The sequence below is a fragment of the Ranitomeya variabilis genome, chromosome 2 (assembly GCF_051348905.1).
Source record: "Ranitomeya variabilis isolate aRanVar5 chromosome 2, aRanVar5.hap1, whole genome shotgun sequence".
In the NCBI taxonomy this organism is placed as follows: domain Eukaryota; kingdom Metazoa; phylum Chordata; class Amphibia; order Anura; family Dendrobatidae; genus Ranitomeya; species Ranitomeya variabilis.
Genome location: NC_135233.1, coordinates 449017797 through 449045674, shown reverse-complemented (window position 1 = coordinate 449045674; position 27878 = coordinate 449017797). Strand labels below are relative to the sequence as shown.

Genomic DNA, 27878 nt, shown 5'->3' with positions numbered 1-27878 from the left:
ATAGGAGCAGGTGAACAGAGGGGATGATGCACACAAGTTAAATTCCACAAGTGGCCACAGGGGGAGCCCAGAATCCAATTTCACAACAGTCCAGCAATCTGCCCCAGTGTGTCCAGCAATCTGCCCCAGTGTGTCCAGTGTTGTGAATTCCGTTCTGGAGCTCCCTCCTGTGGTTGCTAATGGTATTTTTGTGAGTTCTGCCCTTGGGCTCCCTCTGGTGGTTTCGAGTGGAACTGCTGCTCCGTTAGGTAGCTGTAGCAGCTGCCATCACTGATCGCCTTGCCTGGGTTTGTCATTTAAACCTGCTCTGGGCTTTAGTTCATGCCAGCTGTCAATGTCTTAGGTTGGATTTGGTTCTCTCCTTGGATTTCTCATATGGCCTGTCCTTGTCAGCAAAAGAAGTTTCTGCTAGTTCTTATTTGTCCTTTTGCTTTGGACACTATTGCTTTGTCAAATATGTCTCTTTTGTCCAGCTTGTCACTATGTCATATTCAGGCTAGCTGGAAGCTCTGGGAAGCAGATTTGCCCCTCCACACCGTAAGTCGGTGTGGAGTTCATTTTTGTAAACTCTGCATGGATTTTTGTAGTTTTTTAATACTGACCGCACAGTATCCTTTTCTCTCTGCCTATCAAGTTTAGTATTGGCCTCCTTTGCTGAAAACTGATTTCATTTCTGTGTATGTCATTTCCCTCTTCACTCACAGTCAATATTTGTGGGGGGCTATCTTTCCTTTTGGGGTTTTCTCTGAGGCAAGATAGCTTTCTATTTTCTTCTTTAGGGGTAGTTAATTCTTAGGCTGTGAAGAGGTGTCTAGGGAGAGTCAGGAACATCCCACGGCTATTACTAGTGTTGTTGTTAGGATTAGGGACTGCTGTCAGTAGAGATACCACCTCCCCAGAGCTCGTCCCATGTTGCGTTTTAGCCACCAGGTCATATCGGTGTGGCCTCTTAACCACCAGGTCATAACAGTCCAGCATATTACCACCAGTATGTCCAGCAATCTGCCCCAGTATGTCCAGCATTGCACCAGTGTGTCCAGCATATTACCACCAGTGTGTCCAGCAATCTGCCCCAGTATGTCCAATTGTCCAGCATTGCCCACAGTGTGTCCAGCTTTGCCGCAGTGTCTCCAGCATTGCCCCAGTGTCTCCAGCATTGCCCCAGTGTCTCCAGCATTGCCCCCAGACAGTGTGTTCAACAATCTGCCCCAGTATGTCCAGCATATTGCCCCAGAGTATCCAGCATTGCCCCCAGTGTGTCCAGCAATCTGCCCCAGTGTCTCCAGCATATTACCCCCAGTGTGTCCAGCAATCTGCCCCAGTATGTCCAGCATTGCCGTCAGTGTGTCCAGCAATCTGCCCCAGTGTCTCCGGCATTGCTCCAGTGTCTCCAGCATTTCCCCAGTGTCTCCAGCAATCATCTGCCCCAGTGTGTCCAGCAGTCTGCCCCAGTGTGTCCTCCAGCATTGCCCCAGTGTGTCCAGCAATCTGCCCCAGTGTGTCCTCCAGCATTGCCCCAGTGTGTCCAGCAATCTGCCCCAGTGTCTCCAGCATTGCCCCCAGTGTGTCCAGCAATCTGCCCCAGTGTGTCCAGCAATCTGCCCCAGTGTGTCCAGCAATCTGCCCCAGTGTGTCCAGCATATTACCACCAGTGTGTCCAGCAATCTGCCCCAGTATGTCCAGCATTGCCCAGTGTGTCCAGCATATTACCACCAGTGTGTCCAGCAATCTGCCCCAGTATGTCCAGTTGTCCAGCATTGCCCCAGTGTCTCCAGCATTGCCCCAGTGTCTCCAGCATTGCCCCAGTGTATCCAGCATTGCCCCCAGACAGTGTGTTCAACAATCTGCCCCAGTATGTCCAGCATATTGCCCCAGAGTATCCAGCATTGCCCCCAGTGTGTCCAGCAATCTGCCCCAGTGTCTCCAGCATATTACCCCCAGTGTGTCCAGCAATCTGCCCCAGTATGTCCAGCATTGCCATCAGTGTGTCCAGCAATCTGCCCCAGTGTCTCCGGCATTGCTCCAGTGTCTCCAGCATTGCCCCAGTGTGTCCAGCAGTCTGCCCCAGTGTGTCCTGCAGCATTGCCCCAGTGTGTCCAGCAATCTGCCCCAGTGTCTCCAGCAATCTGCCCCAGTGTCTCCAGCAATCTGCCCCAGTGTCTCCAGCATTGCCCCAGTGTCTCCAGCAATCTGCCCCAGTGTCTCCAGCATTGCCCCCAGTGTGTCCAGCAATCTGCCCCAGTGTCTCCAGCATTGCCCCAGTGTCTCCAGCATTGCCCCAGTGTGTCATCGAGCATTGCCCCCAGTGTGTCCAGCAATCTGCCCCAGTGTCTCCAGCATTGCCCCAGTGTGTCCTCCAGCATTGCCCCAGTGTATCCAGCAATCTGCCCCAGTGTCTCCAGCAATCTGCCCCAGTGTCTCCAGCACTGCCCCAGTGTCTCCAGCATTGCCCCAGTGTCTCCAGCAATCTGCCCCAGTGTCTCCAGCATTGCCCCCAGTGTGTCCAGCAATCTGCCCCAGTGTCTCCAGCATTGCCTCAGTGTGTCCTCCAGCATTGCCCCCAGTGTGTCCAGCAATCTGCCCCAGTGTCTCCAGCATTGCCCCAGTGTCTCCAGCAATCTGCCCCAGTGTGTCCTCCAGCACTGCCCCAGTGTGTCCAGCAATCTGCCCCAGTGTCTCCAGCATTGCCCCAGTGTCTCCAGCAATCTGCCCCAGTGTCTCCAGCATTGCCCCAGTGTCTCCATCAATCTGCCCCAGTGTCTCCAGCATTGCCCCAGTGTGTCCAGCAATCTGCCCCAGTGTCTCCAGCATTGCCCCAGTGTCTCCAGCATTGCCCCAGTGTGTCCACCGTTAGCTTATCAAAAAACAAAACAAAACAAAAAAAAACAGAGTCTCCTCACCTGACCAGCGCTCCAGGCGGCGAGCTCCCTCCAGCAGCGCACACTCGCCGGCGACTGACAATGACGTCAGACGCCGGCGATGTGTGCGCTGCGGCCGACTTCAGCTGCCAGCCTCCAATTGGCTGGCGGGTGTTGTTAACTATTGACGTGTGGGCGCGCGCCTGCACGTCAATAGGAAACCGCCGCAGCGCCGGAAGGGGCCCGGTGAGCAGATGAGAAGGGGCCCGATGCAGGCCCCCTCTCTCTGCCCACCGGGTCCTGGGGCACATAAATGCCGGCGGGCATTCACAGTCACACTCGGGCGGATTAGCAGAGGGTCAATCTGTGCGGTAGCCTAGGGCCCCCCCACACCACTGGGCCCTGGGCTACCGCCCAAATTGACCCTCTGATAATCCGCCCCTGCCTGCAGGTCACTGAGCTGAAGGGGCAGTTCAGCAACAGGGTCTAGTAGTATCTAATGTGCAAGCTGAATCTGCAGGCAGAGTTGCTGAGCCAAAGTTTCCTTTACCTGAAAGGTTTGCTGGGGAACGCAGTAAATTTGTTACTTTTCGTGAATCTTGTAAACTATATTTTCGTATGCGCCCGATCTCCTCAGGTAGTGAGGCTCAGCGTGTGGGCCTGGTGTTGTCATTAATGATCGGGGATCCTCAAGCATGGGCGTTTTCTTTACCATCTGATTCTGCTGCATATAACTCAGTGGAGAGTTTTTTTTCTGCTCTTGGACTCATTTATGAGGATCCTGACAGAATGGGTCTAGCAGAATCTAAAATTCGCGCTATCTGCCAGGGGGAGCGTATGGCGGAGGATTACTGTTCTGAATTTCGCCGCTGGGCGGTAGATACACAGTGGAATGATCCCGCACTGCGGAGTCAGTTTGTTCATGGGGTTTCAGGAAGCCCTTCTGATGTACGAGACTCCTGCTTCTCTAGAATCCGCTATGAGTCTTGTTATCCGCATTGATCGCAGTCTGCGTCAGGGGGTGCAAGAGACGCCGCCTATGGGAGAGAGCGTAGGTACACGTGAGGTTGCTGCAGGTGAGCCCACGGAGCCTATGCAAATCGCAGGGGTGTCACGTGAAGCATCGTGCCCCTTTGCTCAGGAAGCAGAGAGTCTGTTTTTGCTGTGGTAAAACTGGTCATTATGTTAATACTTGTCCTCTGCTATCTAAGAAAAGCGCAACGGCGGAAAAACTACTAAGCTCAGAGGGTGTGGAGGAGGCCAAACTGAACTTATGCATATCCTCCATTGTGGTTTTTCAATGCATGCTCCCTGCCAAAGTTATGGTCGCTGGCAGAGAGCTGCCAATCACTGTGTTTGTGGATAGTGGTTCTGCCACTATTCTTATTGATGAGGAGTTTGCGCGCACAGCCGGTTTCAGGATCGAAAAACTGCCTCATCCTATCCGGGTGGTCACCATCAATGCCACTCCTCTCCCACAGGGGGAGATTACTGAATTTGTGGCTGAGGTTAAACTCCACATTGGGGTCCTACATTCGGAGCAAGTTACATGTAGGGTGCTCAGTAATCTGCCTGCACAAATGGTTCTGGGTTTTCCATGGTTGGCTATGCACAACCCTGTGATTGACTGGAAAACCCAGGACATCATCCAGTGGAGCGGATTCTGCCAGGAGAATTGCCTGGCCACGTGTGTGTCCGCTGTGACTCCTAGTATTCCTGAGTCTCTGCTGGATTTCGCAGATGTGTTTTCTGAGAAGGGTTGTTCAGAATTGCCACCACATCGTCCCTATGACTGCACTATTAGGTTAAAACCAGGGGCCAAATTGCCAAAAGCAAGGATGTTTAAAATCTCCGGTCCTGAGAGGCAAGCCTTAAAAGACTACATCGCTGAGAGTCTGAGCAAAGGGCATATCAGGCTTTCATCCTTGCTTGTGGCAGCAGGGTTCTTCTTCATTAAGAAGAAAGATGGCGGTTTACGCCCGTGTCTGGATTTCAGGGAGTTAAACCAGATTACAGTTCGTGACCCATACCCTATGCCGCTGATACCCGATCTGTTCAATCAGGTGGCTGGTGCTAGGTGGTTCTCTAAGCTTGACCTCATGGGGCGTACAACCTCATAAGAGTCCGTCAAGGGGATGAGTGGAAAACGGCTTTTAATACTCCTGAGGGTCATTTTGAAAATCTGGTGATGCCATTTGGTTTGACAAACTCGCCTGCTGTATTTCAACATTTCATAAACGATGTGTTCTCTATTGTCCTGGGAAAATTCGTTATTGTGTACCTTGATGACATTCTCATCTATTCATGCGACCATGATACTCATTTAGAGCATGTTAGGCAGGTGTTACAGCTACTCAGAGAGAATAAGCTCTATGCTAAATTGGAGAAATGTGTATTTGCGGTTCAGGAGTTGCCTTTCTTGGGTTATATTGTGTCCGCTTCTGGGTTTAAAATGGACGCCGCTAAGGTGCAAGTGGTGCTGCGTTGGGAACAGCCTGATAACCTAAAAGCGCTCCAGCGGTTCCTTGGGTTTTCTGACTATTATAGAAAGTTTATCAAAAACTTTTCTACCATTGCTAAACCGCTCACTGACATGACAAAAAAAGGTACCGATTTCTCCACCTGGTCTGAGCCTGCTGTGCGCGCATTCGAGTTTCTGAAGAACAGTTTTGCTTCAGCTCCCATTCTGGTGCAACCGGATGTATCGAAACCATTTACCGTGGAAGTCGATGCGTCTGAGGTTGGAGTGGGGGGCAGTGCTGTCTCAAGGCTCATCCTTGAGCGAGTTGCGTCCATGCACCTATTTCTCCAAGAAACTGTCGCCCGCCGAACGTAACTACGATATCGGCAACAGGGAGTTGTTGGCTATCAAGTTGGCTTTTGAGGAATGGCGACACTTTTTGGAGGGGGTCGGTTCACCAGGTTACTGTTGTTATTACCGACCATAAGAATTTGCTTTATTTGGAGTCAGCCAAGCGTCTGTCCCGCAGGCAGGCTCGCTGGGCATTGTTTTTCACGCGGTTCAACTTTTTTGCTACTTACCGACCTGGGTCTAAGAACACTAAGGCGGATGCTTTGTCCAGGTGTTTTCCGGGGGGAGAACCTCGGGAAGAACCGGTACCCATCCTCCAAAAAGGTGTAGTGGTCTCGGCTCTCACGACAGAGGTTGAGGCTGAGATTGCCGAGGCTCAGGAGGAAGTACCACCAGAACTTCCCGTTAACAAATCGTTTGTATCGCTCCATCTTCGCCTAAAGATATTGGCAGAGCATCATTATGCTGTCCTGGCTGGTCACCCAGGGGTTAAGGGTACTTTGGAGTTGGTGTCGCGTCTGTTTTGGTGGCCCAAAATCCAACAGGACGTTGTCTCATACGTGTCAGCATGCACCACGTGCGCTAGGGCTAAGACGCCCCGCTCCCGTCCTGCTGGCACACTACTTCCTCTCGAGGTACCGAGTAGGCCATGGACGTAGATCTCCATGGATTTTATCATGGACTTGCCCTCCTCAGCTGGGAACACGGTCGTCTTGGTGATTGTTGATCGGTTCTCAAAAATGTCGCACTTTGTGTCTTTGCCTTCGTTGCCTAACGCTAAGACTCTGGCTCAGGTATTTGTGCAGGAGGTGGTCAGACTTCACGGGGTCCCGTCTGACATCGTGTCTGATAGGGGTACTCTGTTTGTGGCAAAATTTTGGAAAGCATTTTGCTCACGGCTGGGGATCAAGTTGTCGCATTCTTCGGCATTTCATCCTCAGTCAAATGGTCAGACCGAGCGTATGAACCAAAATTTGGAGCAGTACTTACGCTGTTTTGTTTCTGACAACCAGGAGGAGTGGTCGACGTTCCTTCCTTTGGCTGAGTTTGCCATAAATAATCACCGCCAGGAATCTTCTGGGGAGTCTCCGTTCTTTTGTGTTTACGGGCACCATCCTCAATTTTATACTTTGAGTCAGGGGCTCTTCCAGCGTCCCGGAGGAGGACCTGTTAGGAGCACAACTGTCTTCCGTCTGGAGGAAAGTGAAATAGTGCCTGTTGAGCGTGGGTGCAAGGTACAAACGTGTGGCTGACAGTAGACGTGTGCCAGGTCCGGACCTGAGTGTGGGTGACTGGGTGTGGTTGTCCACAAAAAACATAAGACTCAAAATACCATCCCTTAAATTGGGTCCTAGGTTTATTGGTCCGTTTAGGGTCGCCGCCACAACGTGTTCCACAGATCGTTATTAAAAAATGTGGTGGGTTCTGTGGACGCGGCGCCGATGCCTCCTCCAGTCTTGGTGGATGGCAGTTTAGAGTTTGAAGTCTCCAAGGTGAATCTCGAGTGGTGTGCCGCACGTTACAGTACCTGGTACACTGGCGTGGTTATGGGCCGGAGGAGAGGTCTTGGGTACCAGCTTTGGATATACATGCGGACCGGCTGGTCAGTATGTTTCACCGCCGCCATCCGGACAAGCCGGGTCCTATAAGTCGTGAGGGCCCTGGGGTCCCTCGTTGAAGGCGGGGTACTGTCATGTTGGACGCTGTTCACACTAGGGCGTCCGACAGACAGTGGTAATTCCTCATTCGTCCACTATATGCTCAGTGGCGCCGGCTAGATTGATCCAGATTGTCCGGGGTTAATCTGGCTGGTACTCGGGTTGGAGGCTTAGTCACGCCCATTGCCTTTAAATAGTTTTGCTGGGCTTTGGGCGTCGCCGATTATAGCTTGTGTCTTGTGCCTGGTGATCTCGGTCTGGAGTGGTGGTCTAGGAGAGGAAATATCGTATCTGGTGGTGTATTATCCTTCGTTATATTTCTCCTTCCTATAAATGTATTGTTTTGCCCTGTGCACATTATAGTGTTTTCCTGTGTGTCTGCGGCGTGGTGCGTTTTTAGTTTTCCCTGTCTGTGCTTTCTGTAGGGGTTGGTGTGAGGTCTTATCACTGGGTGGCGGGTGGTGGTTTCAGATTAGTACTGAAACAGGACTCAGGGTCAGGCCTGGCGGCCCAGACATGCACACCTTCAGTGTTAACTCTGGGAGAGGGACAGACAGGGTTTCCCTAGTTTGAGGGATATTGCAGGAGCCCGGGTAATCAGCTGTAGTCTACCCAGTACCCCGTGACAGTCCCCTATGTACAAGAATATAACTACTATAATACTGCCCCTATGTACAAGAATTAAACTCCTATAATACTGCTTCTATGTACAAGAATATACTATAATAATGCCCCTATGTACAAGGCTGCAACTATTATAATAATACCTCCTATGTACAAGAATATAACTACTATAATACTGCCCCCTATGTGCAAGAATATAACTACTATAATACTGCCCTGTATGTACAAGAATATAACTACTTTAATACTGTCTCAATGTACAGGAATATACCTATTATAATACTGCTCCTATGTACAAGAATTTAGCTACTATAATACTGCCCTCTATATACAAGAATATATCTACTATAATACGTCCTCCTATGTACAAGAATATCACTACTATAATACTACCCCTATATACAAGAATATAACTACTATAAATAATACTGTCTCCTATGTACAATAATATAACCAATAATAATGCCCCTATGTACAAGAATACAACTACTATAATACTGCCCCTGTGTACAAGAATATAACTATTATTATTGTTATTATTATTATAAATACTGTGCCTGTTAACAAAACTATACCTACTTTAAAACTGACCTATGTACAAAGTATCATCACTTTTAACGATTATGGAGCGAAATGAAAAGTAATGATGCTACACAGCTGCACGTGCTCTTATACTATCGATATTGTAAAATTAGTTTTCCTGCATAGATATTTCATCCTCTCATTTACTAAACTATATTTTGGCCATTTGATCTGTTCACATTGCATTGTTTCTCCTCATTGTAATGATACGTAGTGACACAATTATCATTGCCTGCTATGTCTGTATTCACAATCCATTCTACCGTTTACATAGTTGTATCTTACTGTGTAACCAGGAAGCTTTGTCTTCCTGCTATAGACGGATCAGCATCCTGTATTAAAGCAGACATTAAAATCAGCAGGGAGAGCAAATTGTGTTACTGCGTGACCCTACAACTTTTCTGCTGCTAACTAGCCTCCACCTTTCCATATCATTATGTAAAGTTTATATTGGGGCATCAGGATATGTCCATCTCTCATAAGAATAAGAATGACCTTAACTGTCTGGTATTAGGGCTAAATATTAGGTTTCAGAGGTACGTTTTTGAAGGCAAAGTCTCTTCTTCCCACCATTGAACCCCTGGCTTTCTGCCTGATCATTAAGCTGTAAGGTCTGTTAGATTTGGCTTTATTTTTACTGGCTGATACAACAATCAGTTTGAGAGTCAGACTATTTAGCTCAACACAAAAGAAATGATCCAACATGTGGGAAAGTGGCTATGTGACATGCATAGAAGACTTTTAACCCTTAGAAACTTTGGCATGCCCTGTTATGTGTTGGTAATGAACAGGACCTCTCTATTTCCAGTGGTATTCACTGTTCGAGGGTCAGATGAACTCGTATGGGATCTGGTAAAGCTCATTTAACATCATCATAAAATGACTGTTTATGTTTTGGATAACATCTTTGGTCACATCCAAATAATATGGACAAAATCGTTACAGTGCCTGGTGGTGAACCCCATAGCGGTCCCTAGCAACATAAATAATGGGCTTGTGCATTTATGATAAACTTCTGAAATGCTTTATTAGAACATATTGTGTTAATGAGGGGATCAGATCACCCGATTTGGGATCCCTTTTACTACCAAGACTAAATTCGGAGTATAATCCAGTATGTCTAGTGGCTCTGTAGGACTCTTAGCATTCATTAAAATAAAGAAAATCACTTCATATTTCTTGCTGTTGGCCCATAAAACATAAAATAAGCATAACTACTGCTAACAAGATGCCCCCAGACAAAAACTTGGTTTTAAACTGTGGAGCACAATGCAAATAGTGTATTGGGGGGCCACTTAAATTGCTTACCATTACATGTGTAATGTGCTGCTGCAGTGCAGTATAGTGCAACCTGCACCAGGGGGTTCTGGTGAGGGAAGAGAGGTTGTACACACAGCGTAGCAACACTGAATAGCAGCACAGGTGCCACAGGTAACGAAAGAGTAGTTAGACAAGCCAAGGTCATACACAGAGAATGGTCAGCACAGTACACAGTGACAGTCAGAAGAATAGTCAGGGACAAGCAAGAAGTCAGAGCCTACCGGGAACGTGGTAACCAAAACGTGAGAGGTAAGACGAAGTCGGGGTACAAACCAGATTCAAAGCCAGTCGGGGAGCGTGGTATCAGAAACGGAAAACCAGGGGCAAAGTCCAGAGATCAGATCGAGTCATACACGGGTACAGGCAGTCAGAGGCACAAGGATCACTAATACATGTCAGGGGCTCAAGCCTGGAAGCAAGAACTATCACTAACACTGGTCAGCAGGCTGTGACGGACTGAAATAGCCCAGCTAGCTCCAGAACGAGGCTGATGAGATTAACCCCTGCATGACCAGTCTCGAGAGAGGAAAGAAGAAAATATACTCCGGACTGGACCATGACAACATGCTTTTGCAACAGAGGCCCTTGGCCATTACTCAAGCTTCAAGCCTTTTGAAGTGGATGAAAGTCATGAAAACCTTATGCCTATACCTATAGTCCCAGCAGGATAGGATAATTGATCAGTTGTGTTCAGGATCTGTTTATCTGAGTGAAGTTGCCCAGAGAGGGCAAAATATATATTAGAGGTTTGTAAACAACCCATTTATAAAGTTTTGATTTTAGTTTTCATTGCAAAATATTTTTAAACTATCCTTTTAGTTTATCCCCCCTCTGGAAATTTGTATAAACTATTAATTGGAGGGTAGTTTTAACAAAGCAGGTACGGAAGTTTTCCAAAGCTTTGATGTTATGCCCAACATCCGCAGGGTACAGGATGTGAAAAGAAACAAAAAGAACTAACCTATGATAAGAGCATATCGCGACCATCAGCCATAATAATATTGATTGTATGCATTGTTTTAGTGCAGCTGCCTCATTAGGTGGATACAGCTGTTCCCCAGGAGCTACAGCTTCCTCAGTTACATTGAACATCGCCCAGAAATTCCTGGGAAGGCTTTCAAGGAATTTTCATAGTTTACGAACGATGCAGAATCTGAAATTTGTTCCCACGGACAAATTCCCCAAGGGAAAGTGCTGCAATAGTTTGTATAACAGCTCAACACTTGTCTGAAATAATGCAGAGCTGCTGTACATCCCCAAGATGTTACATAACTGCAGTGACCACTGGCTGTTCAAGAACATTTCCCTTTTATGCAGATCTGCCTCAGATTTTCATACATAGACCTGATGAGGCTGCTGTACTTACTGTGAAAATCAGCTTGTACAAGTAGTGTGATATTTCAGCAGCAGCATAGAGGCGGAACACTGAGGAGCTGTCAGAGTATAAACTTTTATAAAGTACTTTACAGGCACACAGATTTTCAACATAAGTACACCAGCTTCATCAAGTCCAAGACATCTATTTAATAACTAGACTGTGGCCCGATTCTAATGCATCGGGTATTCTAGAATATGCATGTCCCCGTAGTATGTGATTCGCGGCAGACTGTGCCCGTCGCTGATTGGTCGAGGCAACCTTTATGACATCATCGTCGCCATGGCAACCATTATGACATCATCGTCGCCATGCTGTGCCCATCTCTGATTGGTCGAGGCCGCCCGACAAACCGTCGACCACTCCATATAAGGTATGGTCTACAAACCGCCGACCACTCCATATAAGGTATGGTCTACAAACCGCCGACCACTCCATATAAGGTATGGTCTACAAACCGCCGACCACTCCATATAAGGTATGGTCTACAAACCGCCGACCACTCCATATAAGGTATCCTGTTTGTAGACCATACCTTATATGGAGTGATTTCCAGGACAGACAGACAGACAGACAGACAGACAGACAGACAGACAGACGGAAAAACCCTTAGACAATTATATATATAGATGTGTCGAGGTTGAATTGTGAGTTCTGGTTATGGATACGCTTTGAATAAAAGCTGTGTGACGTGTCAGTATAGGATTTAACACCCAAGTTTTCCAAACTATTCAACAGAAAATCTACTTATTTTGCGTATTTTGGTATAACTATGCCAATTTAGTAATTCACGAATGATAAAGCCTGTGTTAGGTATAATGGTATAATCTTGCATCTGTACCTAAATGGCGGATTAAAAAATTTGTCTGACAAGGTCAACCAAAGAATTGACTTTTTTTTTTTCATTTTAAAGGAAAATATTTTGGAAATTTTTTGTAAATTGCCCGTGTGTTGTAATTGGCTGTTCAGTTGTCTTGGCTTCAGATCTCTTCCTTTACTTTCCTCTTCTTGTCTTCTCTCATTTTCTGTCTCTACCTCTTGTCGGATAGATGACCGTAGCAAATGTCTCCAGCCGGATAGGTGCAGTAGCTGAAGTCCTCGTCAATCTTTATATGAGCGATCACAAATCCAAAGCCAGATCTCCAGAGCTGGTAAGCAGCTAAAGTCCGCCACCATCATCCATGGGTAGACACACAATGGATTTAAAGCCTGGGGAGATGGGCAAAGAGCTGCTTATTTTTGAGTTTAGTGTTGAGTAATTGTAGACCATAATAGGGAATAGGATATGGGCCAAACCTAAACACAGCGCGAGATATAAGGACTCATGGTCTTCATTTATGGCAGTTGCAAAAGTTCTCATTTACGGAAACCATTGACCAATTACCGCTTTGTTCTGACTGATAGCCTGGTCCAGAGGGACAGGAGAGCAGTGAGGATATGACTGGAGCGTGAGGCAGTAGAGGATAACCTCCCCTTTCGTCAGTTTTGCCCCGTTGTGTTTTAGCAGGTGAATAATATGACTTTGTGTTGCATCCAGAGTTCTCCGGAGGGAGCGGTGACTGAGCTTTTTGACGATCCCTCTTCTTCTCCTACTTCTTCTTCTCTCTCTCCTCTCCACAAGGTAAAAACTTCACGTCCTGCGCAGATTTAATTATTTGCTCTGTTGTTCTACGGAAGGGCAGAATAGTTTTTTTACCCTTCGTAAAAGCTCCATACTGTAAATTATCCAGAAATTATGGATCAAATTCACACATCACATATGGAGAGTAAAAATAGACAAATGAACCCAAACGATGAAAATCAGACAAAGGTTACTGTTAAAAATCCGTCCTTTATTGGGGTCTTGCATGAGAAAAAATAGCAAATCTAGAGCGATATTTAATGACTTCTTTCACTGCCCCCTCAGGCTCCCCAATATGCATAACACAAATTTATCAAAACTTTCTAAAACTATTTTTGTTGCAGCCAATCACAACACATTTTAGAGAAACTTTTTCTGCAGCGAATACTGTACCGTTTTTTCCCCGACTTTTCGGGTGAACAGCCCGCACCAGCCGCCCCTGACCATCGACATTTTTTAGTACCCAGGTAATTGATTTCCACATTCTTTGTTCTATTTCAGGGCTCTTTAAGGAAGGAATTCCCCCCGAACATCGGAGGCAGCGACACGTGTTACTTCTGTAAGAAGCGCGTTTACGTGGTGGAGCGGCTGAGCGCTGAAGGACACTTCTTCCACAGAGAATGTTTCAAGTGTTCGTTCTGCTCGTCCGTTCTCCGTCTGGGAAATTACGTCTTCAACATGGAAGAAGGTGAAAAAAAAACTTCCCTGAAACTTTGCTACAGTCATTTATTCCAACCAAGCTCGAAGGGTCATGAAATGCCGTCATGATCTTCTGCTATAATTTGTAACAATGTATCGCTGCAGATGCAATGTGTCTGTCTAATGTCAAGCCTTTTAGCTCAAAGACGGAATGTAATTGTAACAAGCCCTCAGCAATGAGACTAATTAGGTCTGGATATGCCTGATGCACAGTCTCTGCAGGTGCAGCACTTGTTCTCCGCCGCCCCAGATCTCTATCACACTCCTGTTATCTGACTCTAGGATCAGCCTGATAGATATATCTGTACATTTTAGACTTCCTTTGCTGGCAGAATGATATGTATGATTGGATAATATACTCACAGATGATCATCTCCCAGTGGAGAAGGAATATCACAGACATATATGATCCTGCTGGCATCATTTCATTCCTCCCGTATAAGTCATGTGACAAGGCTCGTTAAAGGGTCGACATTGACTTGTAGGATCGCTACTTCCAATAGGTGGCACTAGAGTTCTAGTTCTCTTCCTCTCTGAAGAGACAATTTGTATAATTAGCATATTTCCCAGAGGAGCACCTCGGCTTTAAGTCTCCTCATCTTGGCATGCTTAGCATGTCAATCTCCGCAAGGAGAAACGATACTTCTTGGATCCCGTATATGAAGGACACATCTGCAGAGACATAAAATGATCCCTCCGTGCACCTAGGAATGCTCGATGCGGGAGTTGTAGTCATATCAGCCGTCATCCAGTGGTCCCTGAAACAGAACATGGGGATTGTCATTTTGGTGGTTTCGGTAATATGTTCCACTCGCAACATCCTATGCTTTATACATGGTCATTGGATCTATTCTGCCTTCAGTTGGCTCAGTAAGTAGCTGTGAATACATTAGTGTGTCCCAAGTGTGGAAATGATCACAGCTCAGGAGATATCTTCCCATTTGCTGGGGGTCTGACTGCTGGGACCACCATTGATCATAAGAATTAGGCTCCGAAGAGCCCCATCTAAATGGCATGGAGGTCGAGTGAGTTCTCCTCCATGCCATTCATGCTCTATGGGACTGGCGGAAATAGCATTCAGACCCCCAGTGATCGGAAAGACATTCCCTATCCTCCGAATAAAGGATAATGTACAACCCCTTTAAGGTTACTGTCGCTCAGCAATTTTAGGAAAAAACTATGTGGTTTTTGTTGCTGAAATATTCAATATTTTAGCTTCAAATCAATAGGGAAAGATGACCATCCACTGCAAACAGTGTGGCCCTTCTGGGTCCATTTGCAGCAGTTATACATCAGGTCGCTTTTTTTAAACATTAATTCCATTTGTCTTATTTTCAAAATGGATTGGACAAATGGAATTTTTGAATGGAATTTTGTACTTCGCCTCAAAAGCAAAAAATAAAAGCTGCAAAAAAAAAATGTTTGAAGGAAAGCAAACAGGGGCACAAAAGAACAGTATCCATGGAGTTAAAGATTGATTTTTAGAGAACTACATTAAGAGCAATTCCTTACCATTTACTTGTCGGAATTAAAAACGTTAAATTCTTCATCTTTCCCCAGTGGTTCCATCATTAGTATGTCCCTATAGATCTGCTGACGGCCAACAGTGGGCGCTGCAGAGTCTTAGTGATCACACACTCCTGCATGTACAGCGAGTGGTGCTGGGAATAGTTATATGTCGGGAAATACATATTTATATACATCAGACATCGGCCGCAGTCTGAAAACATCATCTGTCTTTATCCAACAGGTAAATTTTACTGCCAGCCGCATTTCATGCACTCGTTCTCCAATAATAAGCAACGCAAACGCAGGACGGATTCAAAAAGCCAGGTGAGAGAACAAAATTTTATATTACTTTGTAGCAAATAAAATCGTAGAAAAGGAATTAAATAAATAAATGAAGATAAAAAGAATAGCTGAATGAATGGATGAGTGAACAAAACAAAACTTTTTTATTAGGTCTATGACATCACGCAATTAAAAACTGACTAGCTGAATCCTTCTAAGCTCTGTGTAGAAGCAGGAATTCTCTTTTCCTTGTATGAGTCATCATTAGAACTACAATTCTACATCACTGCAAAGTCCCTGTCAGGGGGGAGGAGTGGGTCAGAGTTGAAGATGGGGATGACTCATGCTGGGAAAAAAATGACCTCTTGTTTTTACATAGAGCTTTCAAGGATTCAGCTAGTCTGTTTTACTCATGTGATGCCATAAACCTAATGGAAAAGAGAAGTATTAGCTGAGTGGAAAAGCAAAATGAGCAATTGTAAGTACACAGTGCTGTATAATATGATGACTGCGACATATTAAGAGGATAAAAACTTTAACGGGAGAAAGAGGATGAGGAGAAGGAGGAGAAGGAGGAAGAGGAGAAGGAGGATGAGGAGGATGAGGAGAAGGAGGAGGAGGAAGAGGAGAAGGAGGAAGAGGAGAAGGAGGAGGAAGAGAAGGAGGAGGAGAAAGAGGAGAAGGAGGAGAAGGAGGAGGAAGAGGAGAAGGAGGAAGAGGAGAAGGAGGATGAGGATAAGGAGGATGAGGAGAAGGAGGAAGAGGGTGAGAAGGAGGAGGAGAAGTAGGAAGAGGATGAGGAGAAGGAAGAGGAGTACTTTAATGAAAAGGTGGACAGTCAAATAAATGAAAGAAAGAAAAGGATGACCGGTTTGGTAAACTACAAATAAAAAAAGGATGTGATGGAAGATTTATTGATTTGAAGAATGACCTAATGAATGAAACCATGTATAGGTACAAGAGCAATTAATGAATGATTTGGGAAATTACCAAATGAATGAAGAAAGAATAGTGAATGAAGAAATATCGGTTGGGAGAATGAATGAAGAAATTAATCATGGAATGTTTTAGAAAATGACCCAAATTAATGAATGAGTGGATAGAAAATGAATGAGTGAATAAATGATTTGGGGAATGACCAAATAAACCTGGATGAGCGATTGAATGTATATTTTGGGAATAATGAAAAGAATCACATAATGACAGGTAAATAAATGAACGAACTACAGGCAATTGCTTTGGGACTCGATGCAGGCGACACTGTTAATGGCGAGCGCCCCTTCACTTTTCCAAAACAACAGTTGCTGTTTATATCCCGTATTCTCGTTCCACCAGCGGAATATTTACGGCTAGATCCACCTCCCGCTCCCCAGCTCCCAGCACACACACATCTGGCCTATTTTGATAAATTGCATTTTTCCAGAATTACTTTTTATGAGGCTGATAATAGTATTTTTTATTTAGTTTAAGACTTAATATAATGTTGAAGAAATGTACTTACACTCCTATCACATCCAAAGCTGCATTCAAAGTCCTAGATAATTGCTAGATGTAAGGGTGCAGGACTTTACATGTGTTTGCAGCCCCTGCTTGTTCAGCCTCTGCAGCTCCTAGGTCTGGACCGTTGTAAAGCCTCATCGCACTGACATAAGGACTAGAGTTGTTGCTTTGTTTTACCATTGACCTCGCCTCTATATCGTAGGATCCGGACAAAGCATGGAAAAAGGAAGAAGCCATAACTGCGGAGGTCACGACGGACAGTCCCTATAGCGCCGGCAGCAGTTCAGAGGACAGCTCCCCAGGTATCATGACCTCCTTATTTAGGAAAACGCTAAGCTGGCCTCTAGCGGTGACTAGGGACATCCTTGCCTTCCCCAGCCGCTTGTCTGACTGGACGCGTGGCGCGGTGCGTGGCGCCAGACGCCATGTCAGGGACAATGAGCAGAAGTATTCCTACCTGTATGAGCTGCTGAGCGTGAGCGTGCCATTTTTGTATGCGCTGTACGAGGTACTAACCCTCATGGTCCAAGAGGCCGGGCCTTCCCTGCAATTCATAGCTGAGCAGGCGCACGACACGTTTTGGGACAAGCACAGTTAGGTGTGACATCATGCGACGACATCTCCGCACAGTCATGGCGTGTCCTACAGCGCACCCATCGCTGTCTTCGGAAATGGCTAATTGAAGGAGTTGCTTTAGATTTGCACTTTTTGTACGCAAAAGTCCGATATTTCAGGTTTACAGTTTATACTCATTTTATGCCAATGTTTGGCGCATTTACGGGGAGGTTTTCTACAAGAACCAGCAGAAAAATGTTCCCCAGTAAGTATTAAATTCCCTACTATACATTTCTCATCTTCCCTACTTGGTGGTTGATAATTCACTCCAGATAGACCAATTGCATCCTAACAATGTGACCAGGACAAAAAAAAAAGATATTTCCCAAATTTCATCACTGCGGCATAATGAACCTATCAGTGGTGTAACTAGAGTACTGTAGGTCCCGGTGCAAAATTTGGATTTGAATGTCACCCATCCTAGGCCCCTTCCTATAATAATGTCCCCATCCTGAGCCCCTTGCAATAATAATGTCCTACAACCTGGGCCCCTTCCTGGTATAATCTCTCCCATCCTGAGACCTTTCCTCGTAATGTCCTTCATCATGGACCCCAATAATGTGCCCATCCTTGGCCCCTTCCTGGTAAAATGTCCCCCATCCTGGTGTAATTTCCTCATCCTGGCTCCTTTGAGTAATATATGTCCCCCATGCAGGGCCCCGTCCAGTAATAATGTTTCCCATTCTGAGCCCTTTGCAGTAATAATGTTCAACAACCTGGGCCCCTTCCTGGATGACAAATCTCATATATCCTCGGTCCCTTCCTGGTATAATGTGTTTCTTCCTGAGACTCTTCCTGGTATAATGTCCTTCATCCTGGACCCCTTCCAGTAATAATGTTCCCCATCCTTGGCCCCTTCCTGGTATAATGTCCTCCATCCTGGTGTAATGTCCTCATTCTGGCCCTTTCGAGTAATATATGTCCCCCATTCTTAGCACCTTCCAGTAATAATGTCTCCCTCCCTGAACCCCTTGCAATAATAATTTTAAAAAAACTGGGCCCCGTTTCCTGGTATAATGTCCCCCATCCTGAGACCCTTCCTGGCATAATGTCCTTCATCTTGGACCCCTTCAAGGAATAATGTCCCCAATCCTTGGCCCCTTCCTTGTGTAATGTCCTCATGCTGGCCTCTTCGAGTAATATATGTCCCTCATCCTGGGCCCTTTCCATTAATAATGTCTCCCATCCCGGTGTAATATCCCCATCCTGGCCCCTTCTAGTAATATATGCCCCCCATCCTAGTGTAATGTCCACTTCTTGGGCCCCTTCCAGTAATAATACCCCCCAATTCCAATATTTAATCCCTTCCAGTAATAATGTCCTCACATCCTGGTATAATGTCTGCCATCCTTGGACCCTTCCTGATATAATGTCCCTGTGCAAGTCATTTTTTGCCTCTGAAATTGTGTAATTTGTTATCTGGAGGTGAAAATGTTCAATCACATAATGGGATACGGAAGGAAAAAAAAAAAGGTTCTGATTTTAACAACCAGATTGCATTGCGGTCATTCTATAGATGACATCTAGAAACAAAAAAGTAACAAAAAAGTAGGCAATTTTGGTACAATTTTAATTAAATTATTTATTACTTTTTAAGACTGAAAAAAATAGAATTACGTTTTTAGCTTTTTACTTTGTCACATAGATGGAAAATTCCCAAAAAGGAATTTTGGTCTATACATTTCTAATTACCAATAAATTACAAAAAATATATAAAATAATACTTCAAGGAATAATTTCTATTTAAAAAAAAAACATAGCAAAACTACATTTACTTTGAAAACAATAGATTAGAAAAATGGTAAAAACCTGAAAAAGTCAGACATTTCCAATTTTACATTCAATCTTGTAATTTTTTGCTTGCCTTCAATAGTTCTTTGTATAAGTTTTAGATGTGCAGTCCATAACTTTTTTTCTATAGTTTTAGCATTTCAAGTTTTGTGTAAACCAAATGTGTCATCTTGAGAATTAAGAATATTTGCAATCTGGAGGGGTAAAAAAAAAAAATTGTGAATATTTTGACCCCCAGTCTTTACTTTTCACCCCTGCTGGTTCTGTACTGACCTGCTGTGCCAATTACTGCATCATGTACTCACACGTGAGGCTGAAAGTCACTTTTTTTACTGAATTTTTTTACACACTAATTTGATACTACGGTATTTAGATTTTTTTTAGAAATTTTGGTAACTTGTGATTAACTTTTTTTTCAAAATTTTTATATTGTTATCGTTTTTTTATTTGCAACAATGTTCAGTTTGTCTGGCTTGCTTATACTAATGTTTTGTGCAATAGAAAGAGGAGTACCCATATGTGATTTCCTTAAATTTTGCTCAAAAAAAAAAAAAAAAAGGCATTTCAATTTCACGTAAAAAAATTTCAAAGCGAAGAAGCCTGAGCAAAATTTTCTGAAATTTCTATGTGACTTGTTCTAAAGCAGTTATTCCGGATAACACCCTACCATGGTGACAGCTCGTCTGATCTGGATCTGCTGCAGAACTGTGTTTTGCCAACCGTTAATTGTTTTTGTGATTATGTTCACAATTGAATTTTGGCAATATTTTTTATTTAGGAATAATTTTGAACATCTTTTTGCAAATTAGAGTCTCATCACAAACATTGTGTTTTATACCCCAATCACATCCAGAGCTGCATCCAGAAATATATTGCTACATGGTATCGATCTGTACTGTTTTTTTCAGACCATGAAATATGATCATATGCTTTATAGCATTTTGCGAGCTGTACCATTCTGGTCACAATACTGTATGTGCCATAAGAGAGCATGGTCTACATAATAATATCCATTCTGTGGCTGTGACCTTCAACAATTGCTGGGAGTTGTAGTATGCCAGCAGCTGGAGAGCCACAGGTGGAAGATACAGATACTGAAACAGCAGAGGCGGCAAGGCTATGTGAGCGCCTGCAAGCTTAAAAGGAGTTTCCTCAACATCATAAATGGGTAAAATTGCAAAGAATTTGGAAAAACAAACAACTTTGCAACTTACCTCTCTCTATTCTCAAGAACAGAGGGATTTTGAATAGTTTATCGCTCATTGCCAAGGTTACTGGCCACCACTGCAGTCTTATCAGTGGTGGTCGGTCTCTAAGGGTATGTGTCCACTTTCAGGATGGCCGGCGGTTTGGACGGAGCGGCAAACCCGCTCCGCCCTAAGCCCCGCCCCCTTCTGTGACGCGATGAAGCCGGATGTGTTCATTGCACACATCCGGCATCATCACACCCCACACATAGGGCCCTGTGTTTTACCTTGCGGCTCTGCGCAGCGTCCAATGCAGCGTTTCCTGCACGTGGACACATACCCTAAGGCTACAAGCACAGCACTTCGCCGTTTCGGCCAGCTTCTGTGCTCCTCTAAAGCGGCCTCTGCTTGCAACAATGGAGAGCCCATAATTCCGTCCAGCAGCGCAGTTATACCAGTGGTCCGAACTGTCAATCAATCAGGAAGCTGGGAGGCAGGGGAGCTTTGTGCTCCGGAAGAAATAATCTTGAGACAGCTCCTTTAATTTGAAATCCGACTGAATTTGTGAACGCAGCTTTGGTTGTGACTACAGTATAAGACCAGATCTAGGTTATGATTGCACCACGATGTTCGAAATTGAACCTTCCATCTAAATGCAACCAAAAAAAGTGTTCTACATTCCTCATATCTTGTGTTTTTCTTTTTTTCTTGGCACGGTCCCAATCATTGCAAAAAGAAAAAAAAACAAAAACAAATGATACATTTCTGCCAAAAATGTAATTTTAGGAAACGTTTCACTGGTTTGATTATTTCAAGAGGAGGACGGGAGGGGATGAATAGTTATAAAGTTCCACTTGTCATTGAATGTTTTTATGTGTTGAAAATGATGTTATTGTTTTGATTTTTTGGATTCTGGTTTTCGATTTCCAAATATTTAGGTTTTCTTTTTTTCCTGCTGTTTTTTTTTTTGTCTTCTCTTTTCTGTTTTCTTGTCTTTCCTCTGCTCCTTTAGTTCATTCTCACATTCCGCTCCTACGCCCACTCGTTGGCTGAACTACTGTTAGAAAGGTGAATCTCCTGCTTGCCAATTTCAGAAGTTTTGTAACTAATACTTCAAAATAATTTTTGTATTTTTATGAAACGCCTTCTTCACAGCTAACGATATCCTAATCGTGTTGTGTGTTATAACTGTTATGGAGCAATTTGTGTTTGTCTGCTGCGTCCTGCATCCTCGCAGCGTTCTCTGTGTAATCAGTCGGTCACTTGCCTGCGCATTATTGCTACTAATAACATTGCTTATGATGTGTCCGAAAAATCCGATAAAGCAAGCAAAGTATTCACAGATTGTAATTAGAGGGGTTTATGGGGGCTTTAATGAAGTTTAAGACGTGTGTGTTATTGGTGAGCCGAGGGCAGGTAGCCTTACATCTGCCGTGTCTTCATCGTTTGAGTCCGACAAACTTTACTTACCAAACTTTTCCCATAATGTAACAACTTTCCTGATTTCTGTAAATAAAGCTTTACGCTACGAAAAGGTCTGCAAAAAACTGACGACCAAAGAAGTTGGAAAAAATAACCGTAAAGATGCCCAAAAAGCCCCTCTTAAGTACAAAGCTTAGAACGGACTTTCCCAACTATATCTCATAAGTGGCATGAGCAAAGTGAAATCAGCCAAAAATTACCATGATCAACATAATCTGTTACTTTTTGAAGCCGGAAAACTGGAGCAAAATCCTTGCTAAAAAAAAGTTTTCTAGAAAGTTGCAAAACTTTTGTGCTCAAATGACAATTACATTTTACCACTAATTGTTCTTTAAAATTGAGCCAATTATTTTCTACAAGTGTTACTGGAAACAGGTTCATTGTGGCTTGTCATTAAAGGGAAAGAAACTTCAGGATGCCTTAGGAAAGTTACAATAATAGGGCAAATTATATCCTTAAAGTATACTCAAGTGCCATCCCAGTATGTGTCAGGTCTGTGAGCATCGTGGGACCTCTCTGGTCACATTTTTCAGGTCCATGATGGCCTGTGTTGGGTTTTTTAGTAGATATAATTGTGTCTTTAGTGCAGTGATAATATCAGTAATAATATGTAATACATATACAGACAATTTGTCAGTTTCCCTTTAAATGGGCTTCATAGGAAATTTGCCATCATTTTGGCTCTGAAATTTTTTTTAACATTTTCAAAAACATATTCTAACTACTCAGTCCAGTCTTGGCGTTTAGTAAGATAATTTTTTTTTTTTTTTTTTTTTAAGCTATTAAGATCCGACCACAATTTAATTCTAATTGAAGACGCCGATGACAAAATTTATCAGTAAACTACGAACTTCCCCTTAAGGGTCCGTTCAAAGAAATATTTCTAAATCCCACAATTTTTGGACTAATTGGTATCACTAATTTTCTAGTCTAAACAGGTTTTCTAGAAACAGTAAAAAAACAACAACGTTGTCCTCCCATATTGATTTTTGGTCCCAATTATAGGTCAGATCATGCAGAGTTGCACATCAATTTCCAAAATTTAATTTCCAAACCTTTGTGATTAATGTTAAAATGATAAAAGTTTTAGCTCCTTTTTTTGCCCCAGTTCTCCAAATCTTTTAAGAACGTGAGGAAGCCTACAGCCACCACTAGGAGGAGCTCACTGCCTATTATTTTCTAATTAAGGGTTTTCCACTACATTTTTTGCAAACTATTGTTAAAAAAATGGGCGCATGGTTTTCTTTAAAAAATATATATAGTCACCGAACCTCTGTCGATTCTCGGTACTACCCACGGTGTCCCTTACTTGTCTCCTGGTTCCTTCTCCTGGTTCCTTTTTCTGGCCGCATCCGAGGCCAATGATTGGCTGCAGCATTCATGTTCCATCTGAGCTAGAAGAGAGAGCTACGAGACTATTTTTTCTGGAATGGATGGAACGTAACCGCTGCAGCCAATCGGTGGATGCTGATTCGCTGCAGCAGTCACTTGATGATCTCATCTGAAGAGGAAGCCAGGAAACCAGTGGAGAAAACAGTCTTCCCAATTACTATGTCACAAACAATAGCAACCAATCAGCAGAGTTTATCCACCCAAAACGTACTTTTATTTTGGTCGGTTGCCAAAAAGTTTAATATGGGCGTAATTTTGCCTCCATATTACAGATGCAGATCCTATTCTGCGTGCGGGTGTTAGATAAAAGTATATTAGAATCCTATGATGCTCGGGTCAGGATATAAGGCAGAAATATGGGAACGAAAGTCCTTGTAATGACCCAAATTAGACTTGTATATGAATAATAAAGTCAATTTATAACCCAGGATAAGAAGAGGGCCTTAGTGGGTTAATATAGGATTGATAGGTGCCTGGGCAGGACTGAAAAAAATAAATAAGCCAATGGAGTAATTGGCACCTTTATTCTACAGATTGGCCCTCAGTCCATTACCTGCACTTTTAGAAAAGGTTTTGCAGACTTTTTCATCGGCAGTGGTCTGGGTGCCGAGACCTCCGTAGATAGTTAATAAAAAGGGGCTGAGGAACACAGCTAAGAGTTGCTCCTCTTCAAGCCGGAAGATGGGCTCATAGACATTATATAGAGCCCATCTTTGTTTCCTGGGGAGCAGCATTCAGCGAGGGCACTTCTGCTCCTTTCTTTTTTGGGTTCCGACTGCACCAATCAAAACTTTTGACCTATCACTATGACATGTAAAAAGTTTTTCTGAAACTTTATACATTCTATGATAAAATCTTTGCTGCTGGCTTCTGCCACTAGGGGGAGCTCAGCGTATTGAAATGCATACAGATCCCACTGAATACATTGTAGAAGTCTGTATGCAGTGAGCACTATCTAGTAGCACTTAAAGGTGCTGCTGCCCCCATCCTCCTAATTTATATATGTCAAGTCTGCCCGTGGGTAGGATCTGCATTTTCTGTTCAGTTACGTCTCGTCCATTGCTACATTGACTGCACGTTAATCTCCCTGCCTGAGCTGTGTCCGTAATCTGCATGTTAAATAACCTCACCCCGCGCCTGTCGTCTCGCACAATGCCGGCTTCGCTCCATGCCTATCTTTGTTTTCTCTTCTGTTTCAGACACCTCTCAAATGGATTTTTTTCCACTCGTCTCCCTCTGGTTTTGGGGGCAGTTTCTTGCTTAGGATCTTAAGTCACATAATTTACCAAATGGAATGAATATATATATATTTTTTAATCTTGTGTTTCAGCCCAATGTCATGTATGTGTGAGACATACGGAGAATTGTGATGGCATATACTCTGTGAACAAGAATAAATATAGTCATTCGTTAAACGCTCTGGCTTCATTTCTTTCGTTCCATTCTTCTACGGCTCTCAAAACATTTTTACAACTTTTTTTTGGAAATTTCCTAAAACTTATGGTAATAAAAAGTCATTATTCCCAGGGTTCTGATTACTACGTCAACCAGAGATCATACCAAGGTGGGCCTGGTCCATTAGACTAGTGATGTCATTGAGGAGACTCGGTGATGTCACTAATATAAGACACCCGATCAATAGAAATATTGAGTGTCAATGTGGCGACATCCTGTCTAAGGAGCAGAAAGGTTCATCTGACAGCCCGAATCGACTTTTTCTTGAGGCAAATAATCCATTTTGGACCCCAGAATGGGTTTGGACCATTCAATTTTTGACGGATAATCAGTAAATATTTGCTCTTCCCACTGCTTGGATCCCCAGAGATCATTTGCATTGTTTAAAATTCCCTGCTGCACCTCCAGTGGTGAAATTAATAATTACACGGTTTCAATATGAATCTTACCATGCCAGGTCCTCCAGGGTTAGAGAAGTTCTTTATTGCTGCTTTTTGGCAAAAGGACCTATTCACAAAGCGGAATAGATGCAGGTTTTTCCTCTCGATTTTTTTTGGCTGAAAAATCTGCTGCGGAATCCAGAAGTTGCAAAATGGAAGAGGTTTCGGAATTCTACTAAACACACTCAAATATAGGAAGACCCTGAATGTGGACCCCCCACCCCAGGACAAGCTCAGAATTACCTAATAGGGTATTAAAAAATGAAATGTATTTTCTGAGTTAGAAAGAATTCTGAACGTTTCACGTTGGCTTCTCTCTCGAATGCGGTCAATCTTTTGCCTCCGTTGGCGTTGATGTCCTCCCGTGTTGTAGGAGTCATGTTGGAGAAGTACATGTTTGGTATCGGATAAATGAGAAAACTTTTAATGAGTCACCATGTTTATTTTTCACCCTCATACTTGTTTAAATACCTTTTCAGCTTTCAGCTCATGTTTCATTTCCACACTCAAGTCTGAATATACGATGAAAGCCATTATGTCACCCAACACAAAGTTTCGGTTGTACGGGGTGAATACTGTATATGGGAGAAACTTACGTAAACCTGGATCAAGTTCAAAGAGATGATCTTGGCTTGGAGGGAATAAAATTAAAAAAATAAAAAAAGTCTGATGTAGGGTAAAGGGAAAGTTTTTTATTAAAAGAAAAAAAAATACAATCTCAGTTTTCAAGGATACTTAGGTGTCTTACCAGAAATGGGGACTAGGTTGACACCAGACAGATGTGTGACAACCATGTAATAAAGTCAAAGGTTACATTTACAACAAACGTTAAACAGCTGCCGATCGGCTACATGTGGAAATGCAATATTATTGTTCTTGGCAGCATATATTTCCTGTATTACACAGGACAATGTGCTGCCGAGAATGAGGATTTTTTTAAGCAAGCTTAAAAAGAATTTAACCTTACAAACGACCATTTTGCTCAAGCGTCAGGTGATCTGGAGCCTGTGCGCCCAGAAGAAATCAGGACAGAGCAATCCTAGGAATGCTGGTTCCCGATTATTGACGAATGCAGTCAGTTGGGATAATCACTCTCCTGAATATATTTTCTGGCTTTTGAGTTTTCCAAAAGAGTAAGAAAAAAAAACAAAAATCCTCCTCCACCCATTATATTGCATCTTCTCTGAAAAGGAATGTGTCCTAGTAGTTAAATATTATAACCAAGCAATTCTTCATCCAGGTCATGTCTTATACGTATGGCCTTCAGTCTGTTCCAACAACTGCATGACTTTCAGTGTTCTGGATTTGATCTTCTCAAATATCCAAAATAGTAGCCAAAGACAAATATTACATAACAATAATCACCATCCCAAATTTTTCTTTTACCTTGACTTCAAGAACTGTGTCCTCTTCTCTTCTTCCCTCTTGTTCTTGTCGTTTCCTTGTCCTAAATCCGTTTTGCCATCTAGTTCACCATTTTTGACTCCAGCTTTCCTTTCAAGATCTTATATCAGCTTCCATCAACAGTTTATACTCTTCTTGCTCTTATATATCCCCTATTCTAAATGTATTTGATACAGTCCAGTTGTATTGCTTACTATATGGTTTTGAAAGATGTCTTCTATTAGCCCTTATTCTGTTTGGTCCTGTTTTTCTAGATCTTACGATTCCTGTCTATCAAGGTCTACAGTTGTCTTATTCCTTCTGGATCTGGACTCTTATTCTATCCTTGTATCCCATCTGTAGAATTATACCATTCTTTTCTAGATCAACATCACCTCCTTCCCAGTCTTCATTCCTTGTACTATATTTGAACCCTCTTTCCTCTATTCTGATATCTTCAGTTTTGCCTTTGTAAAATAATATTTCATCTTCCTATCCACCTTTTTTTTAAATGTACAGGGTGGGCCATGTATATGGATACACCTAAATGAAATGGGAATGGTTGGTGATATCAGCTTCCTGTTTGTGGCACATTAGTATATGGGAGGAGGGAAACTTTTCAAGAAGGGTGGTGACCATGGCAGCCATTTTGAAGTCGTCCATTTTGGATCCAACTTTATTTTTTCCAATAGGAAGAGGGTCATGTGACACATCAAACTTATTGAAAATTTCACAAGAAAAACAATGGCGTGCTTGGTTTTAGCATAACTTTTTTCTTTCATGAGTTATTTACAAGTTTATGACAACCTATAAAATGTGTTCAAAGTGCTGCCCATTGTGTTGGATTGTCAATGCAACCCTCTTCTCCCACTCTTGACACACTGATAGCAACACCGCAGAAGAAATGCTAGCACAGGCTTTCAGTATCCGTTGTTTCAGATGCTGGGGTAATCTGAAGGCAATTGTCTATGCTGTGAAGATATGAGATGTGCAGTTGTGAAACAACGGATACTGGAAGCCTGTGCTAGCATTTCTTCTGTGGTGTTGCTATCAGAGTGTCAAGAGTGGGAGGAGAGGGTTGCATTGACAATCCAACACAATGGGCAGCACTTTGAACACATTTTATAAGTGGTCATAAACTTGTAAATAACTCATGAAAGAATAAAGTTACTTTAAACCCAAGCATACCATTGTTTTTCTTGTGAAATTCTCAATAAGTTTGATGTGTCACATGACCCTCTTTCCATTGGAATAAATAAAGTTGGATCCAAAATGGCCAACTTCAAAATGGCC

The 27878-nt window shown here is 43.5% G+C and overlaps 1 protein-coding gene across 6 annotated transcripts in view; it reads left to right on the top strand.

Annotated features, from left to right (window-relative positions):
• MICAL2 (microtubule associated monooxygenase, calponin and LIM domain containing 2) overlaps positions 1-27878 on the top strand; it is a 278680-nt gene that overhangs the window by 145832 nt on the left and 104970 nt on the right. For 3 of the 6 annotated variants that reach the window (XM_077287247.1, XM_077287248.1, XM_077287249.1), the window contains 5 exons: positions 12279-12380; positions 12767-12850; positions 13352-13538; positions 15300-15382; positions 17043-17142. In XM_077287247.1, the coding sequence (XP_077143362.1) occupies positions 12279-12380; positions 12767-12850; positions 13352-13538; positions 15300-15382; positions 17043-17142 (556 nt within the window). Of the gene's footprint in view, positions 1-12278; positions 12381-12766; positions 12851-13351; positions 13539-15299; positions 15383-17042; positions 17143-24506; positions 24723-27878 lie in introns of those variants that run through there. The other 3 variants (XM_077287251.1, XM_077287254.1, XM_077287250.1) reach the window with 3 other exon arrangements.